The 13803-nt window shown below is 48.2% G+C and overlaps 1 protein-coding gene across 2 annotated transcripts in view; it reads left to right on the top strand.

Annotated features, from left to right (window-relative positions):
* Positions 1 to 11880, top strand: part of SH3BP4 (SH3 domain binding protein 4) — a 115918-nt gene extending 104038 nt beyond the window's left edge. For both annotated transcript variants that reach the window (XM_056820101.1, XM_001366682.4), the window contains 2 exons: positions 8407 to 8595; positions 9688 to 11880. In XM_056820101.1, coding sequence (XP_056676079.1) covers positions 8407 to 8595; positions 9688 to 9912 — 414 coding nt within the window. In that variant the 3' untranslated portion in view covers positions 9913 to 11880. The remainder of the gene's footprint in view (positions 1 to 8406; positions 8596 to 9687) is intronic.
* Positions 11881 to 13803: the final 1923 nt, after the last annotated feature.

The following is a 13803-nucleotide window of genomic DNA, read 5'->3' as shown; positions in this document are numbered from 1 at the left end:
AGTTGGACCAGATGCCCGTGCTGAGCTCCCTTCCAGCTTGGAGGAGAGCCGGAGGTTTTACGGAATCTGGTTCTTTCAGGTTGGAGGAAAACGTTGGGTGAAATGTTGGCCCCCTCCAAATAAAACCCTTGGGTTGGCTCTTACTTAACCCCCAAAATTCTAATATCATTCTCCTTAGGATTGAGCTGGGAAGGATAAAGCATGGCTTTGCACCTCCCAGACCCTCTTAATGCAGCCTAAGGTGACATTGGCTTTCTTGGCTAACATATCATGAGCTTGCTGTCCACTGAGATCCCCAGCTCTCTCTTTGTCTCTCTCTGACTCTGTCTCTCTCTTTGGCTCTGTGTGTGTGTGTGTGTGTATGTATCTCTTTCTCTTTGTCTCTCTCTGTGTTTCTTTATCTCTGTCTCTCTGTCTGTCTCTCCCCTCCCTACCTCCCCCCATTGGAAAGAAAGGTCAATCTGGAACAAGAAGACCTGAGTGTCCAGGCAGGAAGGAAGAGTAAAAACTAAATACCTTTCCTTGTACCCTAAGGGCTTATAAGGCACACTGTCTGGCACACAGTAGATGCTTTAATAGATGCTTAATGCTAACTGACTGGTCACCAGTATAAGATCTAGAATATTGGCCCAGAAAGATAAGGCCTGAGAAAACATCCCCTGCCCCAGATATGCTGAGGGACCTACAGTTGGTTCTATTTAGAAAGAATAGTTTCAATTGAGACATGAGGTCCGAAGCCCAACTGCAAAGGATTTTGGGATGAAAGCAAAGGATGCGTGTCGACGCCTCCTTTTGAAGGCATTTAGGTACCAAAGAAAGAAGCTTGAGCAGGTAATGGGGACTAGTGAAGTGGTTCTGCTTGTTGAAGGCGAGGGAAGCCAGGTGTACTTGAAGGCATTCAGGGAAGGAGTTCATGGGCAGAGCAGAGAAGTGGATGGGAGTGAGATGACAATCTCATGGAGAAATCCAGTTCGAGGGAACATGAAGAAGGATGGGCTGTGGTGAGGAGAGCCCCTTCCTCTGTCAGATACCAAGGGAAAGAAGGCAAGATTGGGAGATGATGCCCAGGCGTTTTGAGAGGAAGATGAAGGCAAAGGAGGCTTTTCTCAGTTTTCTATAGATGAGGCCCCTACTGGGTCAGAAGAGGATGGATGAGCTGTAGGGGATGAAGGAAGGAAGAAGAAAAGATTCAGAATAACTTCAGCAAGGAGAATAGGAGATTGGTGAGGGAGGACCAAAAGGGCTGCCTTGCTGCAGTGAGGGCCCAGTGGAGGTTGGAGAACATGCATTTGTAATGTGCATGGTGGGAAGCACTGTGAAACTTTCTCCAGTTGGGTTCTCAGTAGCTTGAAATTAGAAGCTGAGATGGTCCAGATATGCAGTGGGCGCATTTCTCTGGTGCCGAATGATTTGAAACACTTTTACGATGCTTGCTGATGGCTCGTCTTTCTTCTTTTGAGAACTCTTCATAGCCTTTGATCATTCATCTCCTGGGCAATGCTGCCTTCCTAGACTTGTATGCATTCCCCTTTTTAGATGTTTATCATAGAAACATGCTAGAAATTCTCGGTTAACTGTCTCTCTTCATAGTCTACTTGTGTGATTTCATTCAGATTTCTATTTTATTGGTAACCCCTGTTTTTACATCACTGCCATTCCTCATGTAACCCTTTCCTCTCAAGCCCTTCTAGCAAATAATTTAAAAGTAGAGCAAAAGCCAAAAGGACCACAATTGTCCGAGCCTGACACGATGCTCAGTGCTCCAGACCTGCATCGATTTTGCTCGTGCAAAAAATGCTGTTGGATTTTGTTGCTGAAAGGGTCCATTTTATCTTCTCTGATCATTGTGTGCTCCTTCCACTTCACTGGTTTGCTTTGCTTTGCTCTGCCCTGGCTTGCTGCTCTTGAACAAAGATAAGCTCAAGCCTTTAACCCTTCCTGTACCCCCTACCCCATGCCTGTTAGAAACAGGCTGGCATGGACCATTGGGGGAGGCAGAGAGTTTCTAGCCATTCAGCTCTACCCCAATTGATGTCCTCATGAATGCCCAGCTCAGTTGGACCAGAAGCCTCCTGTTCCTTCCCTCTCTGAACCCTCAGTTCCTGTGCATTGTTGACGTGTTGGTCTCCCTCTCAACTCCTCAGACATCTCTACTAGCTCCCAATTGTCAAAGAAATCAAAGCAGGCACCCTTTCCCTTTGGTATTCCAGGTTCACGGAGTTGGCACCTTTCCTTTCCAGCCTTACTTCAGTTCACTTCACACCATATATTCTTGGTTACAGCCCAATTGCAATAATTTCTCTCTCTAATCCAAAGAAATACTATAACACACCATAACATGATCCTAAAGGAAAAACTCTCCCTGTAGTCATTTCTCTCTGCCTCCTCCCTTCTTTGTACGTTGACTCAGATTGCTCCTCTTGACAGAAACGTTCTGACTTTCTCTTTCTGTAAGGTGACTCCTCACCCAGCTTACTGCACCCAATCCCGGACTACCTCTTCTCAGGGCTCCCCTTTATCTTCTGCCTTCTTCACGTGGGGCTTCTTTGCTAGCACTCTTTAACTGAACCATTTGGATGCCAGCTTGAGGCACTGATTAAAGGCCAATATGTTGCTGCTAATTGGTGTGAAAACCCCAGTGAGTCATGATTCTTTTGGGAAGGGGAATGACCGTCCCAGAGATTAGCCGGGGGAGGTGTCATCTAGCAATTCCCCTGACTTCCTTCCCTTCTCCTGTTTCAAATGGAAAATGGGGGAGGAATGATGCCTGCTTTGACTAAATCAAGCATCTGTGGACTTTTTGCCCCATGTTTTGAGCTGAAAACGATGCCCTATTAAGGCCAGCCCCAATCAGCCAGAATTGAAAGTGTAATCCTCTCTGCACCTTTGTTATAAGAGCTCACACAATTTCACACCAATAATTAGATTTCACTCAGGCTGAAAGATGGAGCTGAGATTAAAGAGACGGAACTTGGCTAGTGACTTCGAAGCAGATTGATTATCTGTTCGTTACGGCAGATTGAGAGCCCTCTTCGCCAGGATCTGTGTGCCTGAAAAATGGAGCTGCAGCCTTCCCTGATTCCTGACCATGCGTGCATTTGTTCTCTTGCCCCACTCACTGGGGAAAAAAGGGAGAGGAATGAAAAAGAAGGAGAAGCAAGAAGCACCGCGGTCGAATTATAGTCAAGCTAAAGCAATTGCGGCCTCATTCCATATAGAGCCATCGTCTTGCTGTCCTGTAGTGAGCCTGGCTCTTCCTCCCCACTGGAAGGAATGATGGGGTTGTGTCTGGATCTCAGAGTTTCATTGTAGCTTATAAAATGCCAGGATGGGCTGAGCAGCCCAGCCCGCTGCTCTTCATCCAGATGGCACACTAGCTGGTGGCTTGGGAGGTCCCCGGAGCAGACTGGCGAGGGCACTGACCTTGTCTAACAAAGAGACTGATCCTCGGGGAAGGCCAATTTGTGCATCCATGGCAATCCTGGCCTTATGTTTGTAGCTGATCTGCTCTGATCCTCCAAACAACACCTGCCTCTCTGTTTGTCTTGGGGTGTTTGGACAGGTGTTCTTAGACAATCGTGCAGAGCCTTTGGTTTGGCGTGGTGGGGGCAGGATGGCACGGCCCATTCTTGTCCCCTTTTACCAGCGGCTTAAGAAGGGGCTCTCTGAGGTGGAGAACCGAGAATCAAAGCCAATCTCCGTTCCTTATCTGTGCTTGCTATGTGTTCTAGCAGAAGCTGGATGACTGCTTATCAAATCCATGACAGATACAAATTCCTTACTTACAGAATTGAAACTTGTCTTATTATAATTTCCTTTTCCATGAACAAAAACCTGTTCTCTCCAGACCTTTCCTAGCTGTGTGACCCCCATTGCCTTGCCCTTTCCGCCCTTCTGCCTTGGAACTGATAGACTCAATTCTAAGATAGGACGGAAGGATTTAATCTTTTTTTTTATTATTATTTTAATAACACTTTCCCATGGATTTTCTGAAGTTATAGAATCCAAATTGTCTCCCCACCCATCCACCGCTTCCTGGAGCTGGCTAGCAATTCAATCTGGGTTATATAGAAAGCCTGCGATAAATATGCAGAGCCAAACCCCATGGAGCCCTCCCTGCAGAGCTCGGGGACCCTCTTGGAACTGTGCTGGGTCCTGGCAGAGATCAGAGTTCTCGAGGCTTGCAATGTTCTCATCATTGTGGCCCCTCCCTCCCTCCCCACTTCTGTTCCCTCCCTTGTGTACCCGTTCAAATAAGTCTGCCCAGATTTCTCTGAAAAGTCCCTTTCATCATTTCTGGTGGCACAAGAATGTTCCTGTTCTGTCACTTGCATGTCTGTTCAGCAGGTCCAGCGCTGTCCCCTCTTTGCTGCGTGGAGCCTTTCTTCTCTTCTTTCTTTGATCTCATTGGTATATGGGACCAGCAGTGACCAGATTGTTGGGCTTGGGAGGGAGGGGGCATTTCCAGGAGTTGGACCAATTCCGTGTTTATCTCAGTGCTTAAAAGCTTTCCTTTTCCTACATACATGACTGAAGATTTGCAGAGAAACATATACATTTCATGTCGTTTAATCCTCATGAGAGCCCTATAATGGGGGTAGCTGGGTAGCTCCATGGAGGGAGAGCCAGGCCTTGAGACGGGAGGTCCTGGGTTCAAATGTGACCCCAGACACTTCCTAGCTGTGTGACCCTGGCCAAGTCACTTCACCCCCAATGCCTAGCCTTTACCACTCTTCTGCCTCAGAACCAGTACACAGGATTGATTCTAAGATGGAAGGGAAGGGTTAAAACCACACAAACAGTCCTCTAAAGTAGGTGTTATTATTGCCCCCTCCCTTGCCAAGGCCCCGAGAGGCTGAAATGACCTGCCCAATGTGGCATTGCCAAGGAGCATCTGAAATAAGATTTGAACCCAGGCATTGGTGATTCCAAGCCCAGACCCGGGTCGCATTGGATGGATGCGGACGTTTGTGATTCTGTAACTTTGTTTTTCTCTTTTCTAAAAAGAGCGCCGGACGAAAGGCTTCTTTCAATTCTCTGCCCCAACCTCCCATCCATGGTTCCACAGGTCATAGGCCGTGGCTCGGAGCCCCTTCCCATAACCCACTTCACCCCGGAGCTGGGGGAAGTCTGAGAGCTCGATGAGTGAACGGCCCAGAGCCGGTGGGGGGACACACGTCGAACTGGAACTTTGTGGGGCTTCTCTTAGCCTGGCGCCATCCTCCCTGTGGACTTGGTGGCCCGAGCCCCGAGGCCTGTGGCTCAGCAGCATTTTGATCGTTTTACAGCCGGACCTTCCATCTTAAAGTCAATGCTGTATCGGTTCCGAAGCAGAGGAGTGGGGAGGGCTAAGCCACAGGGTCGGGGCCCTGCCCAGGATCCCCCAGCGAGGGGGCCTTCCATCTCCATCGAGGATGGGAGGGAATCTGCTGAAGCACGTGTGTGCTCGGCGGCTCCCCAGCCGCTTCCTCATGAGAGCTTCCTGGGAAGTGTGAAGATGACTAGGAAGAGGAGGTGGCTGTTGGATGAAGGCTGATAGAATGCAGAAGATGGAGCCCGACTCTCACGAGGATCCTTCAAGGCCAATCTGGGACCATCAAATTAGATCCTTCTGGCAATCGGGCCCAGCCAAGGGCCCCAATAGTGGAGTTCTGTTTATGACTCCGGGCTTGCGGGGCGACATCATGAACGTGACGCGGCTCTCTAAGAAGGTCCAGCCCGTGTCGCACTCCGCCGTGTCTAGGCATTTTGGAAGGAGACGAAGCTGGAGGAGTTTGCAGGCAGGAAGTCTCCCCCAGCCCCCCTCGGCCCTTTGTCTTTCCTGGCGTAACTAGAGGGCCTGGAACAAAATGCCAGCCCTTTGCTTGGGGGCCCCCTACAGACCGCCCGGGGCCAGAGTCGCCCAATGAACCATGGCTCTATTCATCTCGAGCTCCATGAAGTGACAGCCTGACCTGGCTTGGCCCCCGCTTCCGGCCCCCACCCAAGGCTTTCCTGTGTCATGGTGGTCAGTCACCAGGCAGCTGGCATTCTTGGAGGCTCTGGGCTCGGGGATGCGAGTGAGGAATCCACTGGGAGCTTCCTCTTTCCTCAGCCCCTTCGGGCCCAATTCGGCCCAGAAATCAGCCACAGGCAGAGAAGTGCGGCTGGCCGTGGAGGGCTCAGGCTAGTGTGACAGTGGGCCTTGACAGACAGACAGTGGCTTTGCCAGGCATCCACAACAGCCAGTCCTTGGTAAAGTACGTGTGTGAATCTGATCTCCAGTTTACTCTACAAAGGATGCTTCCTAAGTCCTTCCTCTCACCCTGACTTTCATTCTATTCTAAGACAAGGTAAAGGCTTAAAAGATACTGTGATCCATTTTAGGCTACAGGGCAGTAAGGGCTAGGCAATGAGGGTAAAGAGATTTGCCCAGGTTACACAGCTAGGAAACGTCTGGGGCTAGATTTGAACCCAGGACCTCCCATCTCTAGGCCTGGTTCTAGGTTAGCGGTCCCTACCCAGTTGTTTTTGAGTTGCTTTTGGCTGAAGAAAAAAAAAAACAAAACAAAATAAAGTCCATAAAGGACCAAATAAGTATGTTTACTGTTGAAAAAGAATTTAAAAAGGGAACAGGGAGAAGGAAAATATCTATAAAGAGGAAGATAGAGCTGGAACATGATGATTCCCAACCTCAAGTCAGGACCCAAAATAGAGCCCCCCATGGGCTAAAAAAAGAGCCTTTCACCTGTAAAACCCAGTGAAATTGCACATTGGCTATGGGGCGGGGGGTGGGGGGGAAGAAAGAGCATGAATCATGGAACCAGGGAAAATTTTTCTTAATATAAATAAGTAAATGAATCAATCAATCAATACACCAATGAATAAATAGTCTTGAGGGGTCCTTTAAAAAGAGGGATTAACAAAATTATGAATGAATGAATGAATGAATGAACGAATGAATGAATGAATGGGCAGTGGAGGAAGACAGTGTGGAAAATCCCCAATGAGCTCCTGTTACAAATGGGCAGGATGGTGGTAGACAATAAATGAGGGCAGTTTTATTTTGTGTGTGTGTTTGAGTCTCAGGAATGCCTTTGTATTTCCATCAGTCCTTTCCAGATTTGCTTCCATTTTTCCTCTATTTGCTCTCGAGACTTCCTTTTGTACCAGAAAAAGCCAGTTAGGCAAAACTGAGCCATGGAATGCTTCTGAGGGTGTTGCCAGCACTCTGACACCCCACTTCTTCCACAAAATGCCAGGCTTTTTTTTATTATTTCTGCACCTATTTCCGTATATGTTTTTTTTTTCTTGTGTATATATTTAAATGTTTCTTTTTTCTTTTGATGGCGCCTTCTTTTAATTGCCCGGAGAAAGCCGATTCTATCCAGCCAGTCTAATTCTGAACCATGTGGTTGGCGAGCAGAGGCCCCCCATCCACCCTCTTTTCTTGTTCTTCAAAACGTATCCAAGTCATAAACCCGAGGCTGGATCTTTGAGGTGGAAGCCAAGCAGGCTCTCTTTGGGAGGTAGGGGAATGGGGCCAACTCCCACCTCGATCTTCCTGGGCCAGCCAGCCAGGAAGCTTTCTTAGTCAAGGTCCTGAGGAGAGCCAAAGCGTCGTTCCATCACCGGACAGTTCAAGCTCCCTGAGGGCAGGGGCACTGTTGGACTTAGCATAGTAGTGGGTGGCTAACCATTGCCTAAATGGGAGGCAGTACTAAGAGTCCTGCTTTGGGGGATCCCCTGCCCGTGCATGGGTTCAAGGACCTGCTCTGCTCCTTAGTCACCCATGAGACCTTGGCCGAGTCATTCTCTGATCCTCAGCTCCCTCATCTGTAAAACAAGGGAACTGGCGTAGATGGCCTCCTTCCTGATCTCGCCCTAACCATTGGGATCGTCCTCTCAGGAAAGACTCCTTCAAAATTCGTGAATGGAGGCTTGTAAAGGACAGTTCGGTGCTGTGGTTGGGATCTGTCTCGGCTGCGACGGGCCTCCGTATCCCTTTGGTTCCTTTTGTCCTTTGTTCACTAAAGCTCCACGACGGATGTCTCCAGCAGCTCCTGTACTTGCAAGAGGGATTTATTACCAACTTTCTTGAATGTAGGAGAAGAGGGGTTGTGTTATAGTTAACATCTGGAAGGTGGGAACCCTCGCCTCTCCCCTATGGTTTACAGATGGAAACTGAGCCCGAGAGAGGTTAGTGACTGATTCCCAAGTCCCAGGCTCTAACCATTGGGCAGCCTGACTTCAGTGAGGCCCCCTTGACTATCCAGAGCCCTGTGGCTTTGTTTTCTGGGAGAAACGTCATTTCCGCTTTGTGCTGCTGGCGAGACAAGATGGAACCTGTAGTTTGGTGGGTGTGTGGGGTGACATAGGACTGTCTTGGCTCCCCCAAAGCCTCATGCCTTCTTTTTGCCTCTCTAGGCCTTGTTGAAGATGGATTGCCAGGGCCTTGTGGTCAGGCTCATCCAGGACTTTGTGCTCCTGACCACTGCAGTTGAGGTGGCCCAGCGATGGAGGGAGCTGGCGGAAAAGCTCGCCAAAGTATCCAAACAGCAGATGGACGCCTACGAATCTCCGCACCGGGACAGGAACGGGGTTGTCGACAGTGAGGTGAGATGGGGCTCTTCTTGACCCAGGAGCAGCCAGAGCTGGGCATCCCTGCATCAGGAGGCTCCTATAGATGGCAGATGCTAGGGGTCCGGGGAGGAACAGTTCCTCTGTTCAAGCTGCCCAGTGGGAGCTCCACAGTCACCAGGACGGGCGGCTATTTATGAGTTTACTCTCTGGGCTCAAAGATGACGCCTCTATTCAGTCTCTGACTCCTAGGCTCATAATGAGCATGGCCCCTCCTATTTTGCATGCTTGCTTCAGATCAGGCTTTTGTGCTTGATGGAGCAAAGCCCCGTCCTTGGTCACTAGAGAAACAGACCACTGGATACGGAATAGAGAACCCCAGAAGCAATCCCTCATGTTGGATTGCAGCGGTGAGAAGGTCTCTGCCTAGTTCCAGCATTATTTCTAATTTTCTCATATGTAGACTTGACCTGAACTTTTGAAGGCAGTGTAAAAATTAAAATTAATCTCAAATAACAAAAAATATTATATTTTAAGAGATTTATTAATGATCATTAGAAATAAAGGAATAAAAAGGTAACAAAATAAAACCACGTGCCCATGGCTAATTTACCTGTTCAAAAAGCCTGCTTCACCATAGTATTGACAGGAAGTGAAGAGAGTGAGACCAGGAACCACACCCAATATATCCCCCTGTCTACAGGAAGCACATGAGGACAGGAAGTCAGTGGGATCCTGGGAAATATAGTTTTTAGGGTAACAGATTTCCAGTTGCACAGCAGTCAGCCCCCCACCTAAAGAAGCCCTGGTGTAGAGAAAAGAGGATTTGGAGCTGATCGCCTGGGTTCAAGGCCCAGCCACCCAAAATTTGTCAGATGCCTATGTTGAACTAGTGGGGACTCCCTCCAGAAAGTGAGGATGGACGGTCACTGTTTCAACTGCTTTCAGTCTGACCTCTAGTTAGAATTTTTCCTGCTCCTGTCTATCCATCACCAACCTCAACGACTTCATCCCCAAAATGGGACCGTTTGATAAACTTGTTTTTGTTAAAGACACAGAGAAAGCATCCATTCTCTCCGTGCCTGCTAACCTTGTCCCTGTCCCTTTTGTCTTGGGCTGACCTTCTAGGCCATGTGGAAGCCTGCCTATGACTTCTTACTGACGTGGAGCAATCAGATTGGGGACAGCTACCGGGATGTCATCCAGGAGCTTCACCTGGGCTTGGACAAGATGAAGAACCCCATTACTAAGCGCTGGAAACATCTCACGGGCACCTTGATCCTAGTGAACTCGCTGGACATCCTGAGGGCAGCTGCCTTTAGCCCTGTGGACCATGAAGACTTTGCCATCTGATCCGTGGGCTTCCCAAACGCCTCCTGCTGCTGCTGCTTTCTCTCTATGCGGATTGACCCCAAAAGAAGAGCAGGCCAGTCATTCGGGCGCACTGAGCGTCTCCACCCCACTCCTCCCCCTTCCTGGCTCTTCTCCTAACCCAGGAACATCCCGAAGAGATTTTCTATTGTATATTGTTGCCAATCGCACAGACTTTCTACTTGTAAAGTATAAAATGGAAAAATCATGTTTTTATAGAAATTTGGAGAAATCCTACAGAATATCTAATTTTTTAACAGATAAAAGGAAAAAAATAAAACCACTGATGAGGCGGCGGGAAGATGTGACTTTTTTCAGATGTATAAAGACTTTTTTTAAATTATGGTAGGCGTTGTTTTCCTTTGATCCTGTACATATGTATTAAAAAACATACAGCAGGCCACTCTCTCCTTTTGACTCCCCCACCCGGAGTCGCCTTTCAGCTCTGTGAGGCTGACAGGACCGATCCGAGCTTCCGAGAGAGGGACGTCATGCCTTCTGCAAGGTCTCTTCCCAAAAGTTGTCATTCATTTCGAGGTGCTCAGACCCTGTTCTTTGGGGTTTGGTTTCATTGGAGTTTGGGTCCTTCAAGGAGTTCTTGCAGTAAACATTGACCCGCGCGCCTGCCTGCGAGCGTTAGCTGGAAGAGTTGTCGTTGACCTCGTAATCCCACATAGCTTTAGAAGAGTTGCTGCTGGTAATCATTAAGAAGCAACGGGGGGAAGGAAAGCCCAGCTCTTCCTCGGGGAAGGGATTCTCTCACCCACCTGGAACGTGTGTCCCCACTCGGTGTAGCAGGCAGCTGAAAACGATCCCCTTTAATGGTTTCCAGTCATGGGTTGCCCCACAGTGAGAAAGGAGCCCTTGGGAACTGCGCTCCTAGACAGGCTACCATTCCTTAAAAACCTTTCACGTAATCAGCGGACATGATTGGGGAAATGTCCCTCCAGACGCCGGCGACCTCTTCCTCCCCACTAATGTCAGTGCCCTCGCAGGCAGTCAAACCAGTAGGGCTATTCGATGATCATCTGGCGCTTTGGGAACTCCGTCTGCCAAATGAACACCTTCCTTGGGAATCCTGTGGGTCCTCTTGCTCTCTCCTCTCCCCATAGGTCCCTGGCAAAATAATGCATGTGAAGAGTATTTTACACCCTGAGGAGATGCTATTTTGAGTGAGAAGGATTTTTTCAGGAAGTGAAAATGGCACCCCACATGGTCAAAACCAAAGCATTGGTTAAACCGAGGTTTACGACCACAATAAAAGAGCAGCTTTGTGAATTGGGAAGCAAACCGGGACGCGTATGGTATGGCGGCTGGTCTCTGTGTGCTGGTAAATAGTGGCTGGGCCCGCAAAGGGTTGGCCTAAGATTTCCCATTGGGTGTGGAGACTCCATTTCCAGATTTGGGGAAAGCAACCCTGACTCCTGGCAAAGGCCGGGGAGAGCTTTGACTCCCTGATCACCCACCCTCCCACTTCATCTCTGATTTGACAGCATTGGCTTGTCTCTCTGCCAGGTTCCAATCTGAATCGAGAACAGCTGCTATCACAATTGAGGAAAGTCTGCCCAAATTAGTGCCAGGAGCGTTTCTCCACTGTAAGCAGGCAGATGTTTCCAAACGATGGGATTCATTTCCCAGATCCCAATGAGGGAGATGTCCGGTTCTCCCTGAGCATTCCTAGAAGAAGCTCCCTCGCACCTCACCCCCACCAGGACCTCCTGCTTTTCATCTCTCATCTTCTCCCCAAGGAGAAAACAAAAATGGCCACTTGCACCTTAACAAACTCACATCTTTTCCTCAGGGGCTTCAAGTAGTTTCCTATGCAACTTACCTTGTAGCACAACCAAAATTAACCAAGTTGCAGAAGCTTTTCTTTGAATGGTATAACCTACTGAGTGTTTTGTTTTTTTCTGCACCAAACCAAAATCGAAATAAAATTCAAATAAATCACTCATGGCTTTTTGTCTAAAAAGAGGTCGAGGCTGGTGCTCTTGGGACTGGGGAGAGGGAGGAGGGAAGCCTTAAGGAGCCATTTTTTCCAGGTTCCCTTGAGATCGATCCAGTCATTGTCAAGTTCTTCTTCTGACACTGATGGGCTATCAAAGTGATGTTAGAGGTGGTGATGTGAAGTGGAAAAGGCACCCTGGATTTGGGGTGAGGGATCCTGCCACTTACTGCCATTGGGAACTTCAACAGGTGTTTTCTTGAAGCCTCAGTTTTCCCTTCTTTGAAATGAGGAGATTGGAGTAGATGGCTTCTCAGGACCTTTCCAGCTCCAAGTCTGTGATCTACTCTGGACAAGACAGGCATATACAAATACACATACATATTGCCTAAAGGCTCCAGTTTCCCCTCTAAAATGAGAGGATTGGGCTAGAGTTCCCCAAGGTCCTTTCCACCTCCAGATTTACCCATACATTCCCTGAAGTAACTCCATCAAGCTGCTTCACCCCCCCCCCAGGGCCTCAGTTTCTTTATCTGTAAAATTGGGTTGAAATTGGCTCATGGGCTCCCTTTCATCTCTGAATATATGAGCTTACAGGCCCATGTCTCTAATTTGTATCTTCCGTGGTGGGTCACACCTGATCCATGATTGATCCAGTCCCTGGAGTCAGACACCCCATCCCAGGATCTTCTTTAGTGAATCTTTTGTGAAGAATCAGCCAGAATCCATGCCAAGCTCTTGGTAGACTTAAAAGGGATCTATGCTATCTACTTTAACCTAAAAGAAGGAATTGGGCTTGTGTAAGGGTAATTTTAGGGTTGTGACCTAATCTAAATTAATTTGGTCACCAGGGAATATCCTAAATAAAATACCCAAGTCAGTTTGGAAATTTTCTGGTGGTTTAATTAATATAGAGGGAAAGAATTAAGGAGAAGAGAGAGGGAAAGGGTATAGGATTTCTCCTGCCTGGCCTATGCCAAGGGGAGTTCAAAGACCTCCGTCACGAAGTTTTTTCAGAAGATTAGAGGCTTTCTTAAGAGGATAGTGTTTGAGAGAAAAGAATCAGCCTAAACTCCAAAAGAGCTCAGTGAAGATGCCTCACCTGAACTAGGCTGCTAAGCTTCTCCCAGTATTATATCAAGAAAACTCACCACCAAACCTGGACAATAGCTGCCACCATGCCAAGATCCTCAGCACACTGCCACCAGAGCCACCTCTCTGCGAAAAGAGCCCTGAGAGAGGAAGTGACGTGAAATATATAGATGGTTTTACATCACTTTCCTGCATCTCACATGTACCAATGGTAGCTTAAGCTTGACTTAGGACAGCCCAGGGGTCTTTCAGTTGTTTCTGATTTGTCATTTTACTAGCACATGTCTGTCATAGGCCATCCTCCTCAACACATAATCCTTAAGTAGGGGTGTAGACATTCCTGTTTTTGTTAGACTAAGTAGGGTGGAGTAATCTAAAGTTCACACTTGTCAATGGTCCTTAGCACATGGCCAAAGGTCTACAAGAGAAAGGGACCAGAAGGTTACCTAGTACAACCTCCTCATATCTAGAGGTAGAAACCAAGCCCAGATTCTGGAAGTGACAGGAAAAAGCACATCTGGAATCCCATCTTGGGTGTTGTAGCCAATGGATGGTGGCACCCTACCTTTTTCCTTTTGCTTTCCAGGGGTAAGAACAATTCAAGTCCACACTGACTTCCATTGGATAAACTGGTTCTGTGAGGAAGAGGGTGAAAAGGGAAAGACTTTGAGCTCCTCAGAGGCTCGGACATGACTCCATGTCCCCATTTCTCGTTTGCCTGTGTGGAGAGAGCCAAATTTTCTGGGTGGGGCACTGGTGCTAGTAGGTTGAATTTCCACCTTGAACACTACCAGGGTAAGCTACACTCACTCACTTCATTGTCTCAGGCCTCAGTT

The sequence above is a fragment of the Monodelphis domestica genome, chromosome 2 (assembly GCF_027887165.1).
Source record: "Monodelphis domestica isolate mMonDom1 chromosome 2, mMonDom1.pri, whole genome shotgun sequence".
In the NCBI taxonomy this organism is placed as follows: Eukaryota; Metazoa; Chordata; class Mammalia; order Didelphimorphia; family Didelphidae; genus Monodelphis; species Monodelphis domestica.
This window is presented reverse-complemented; position numbering and strand designations above follow the sequence as displayed.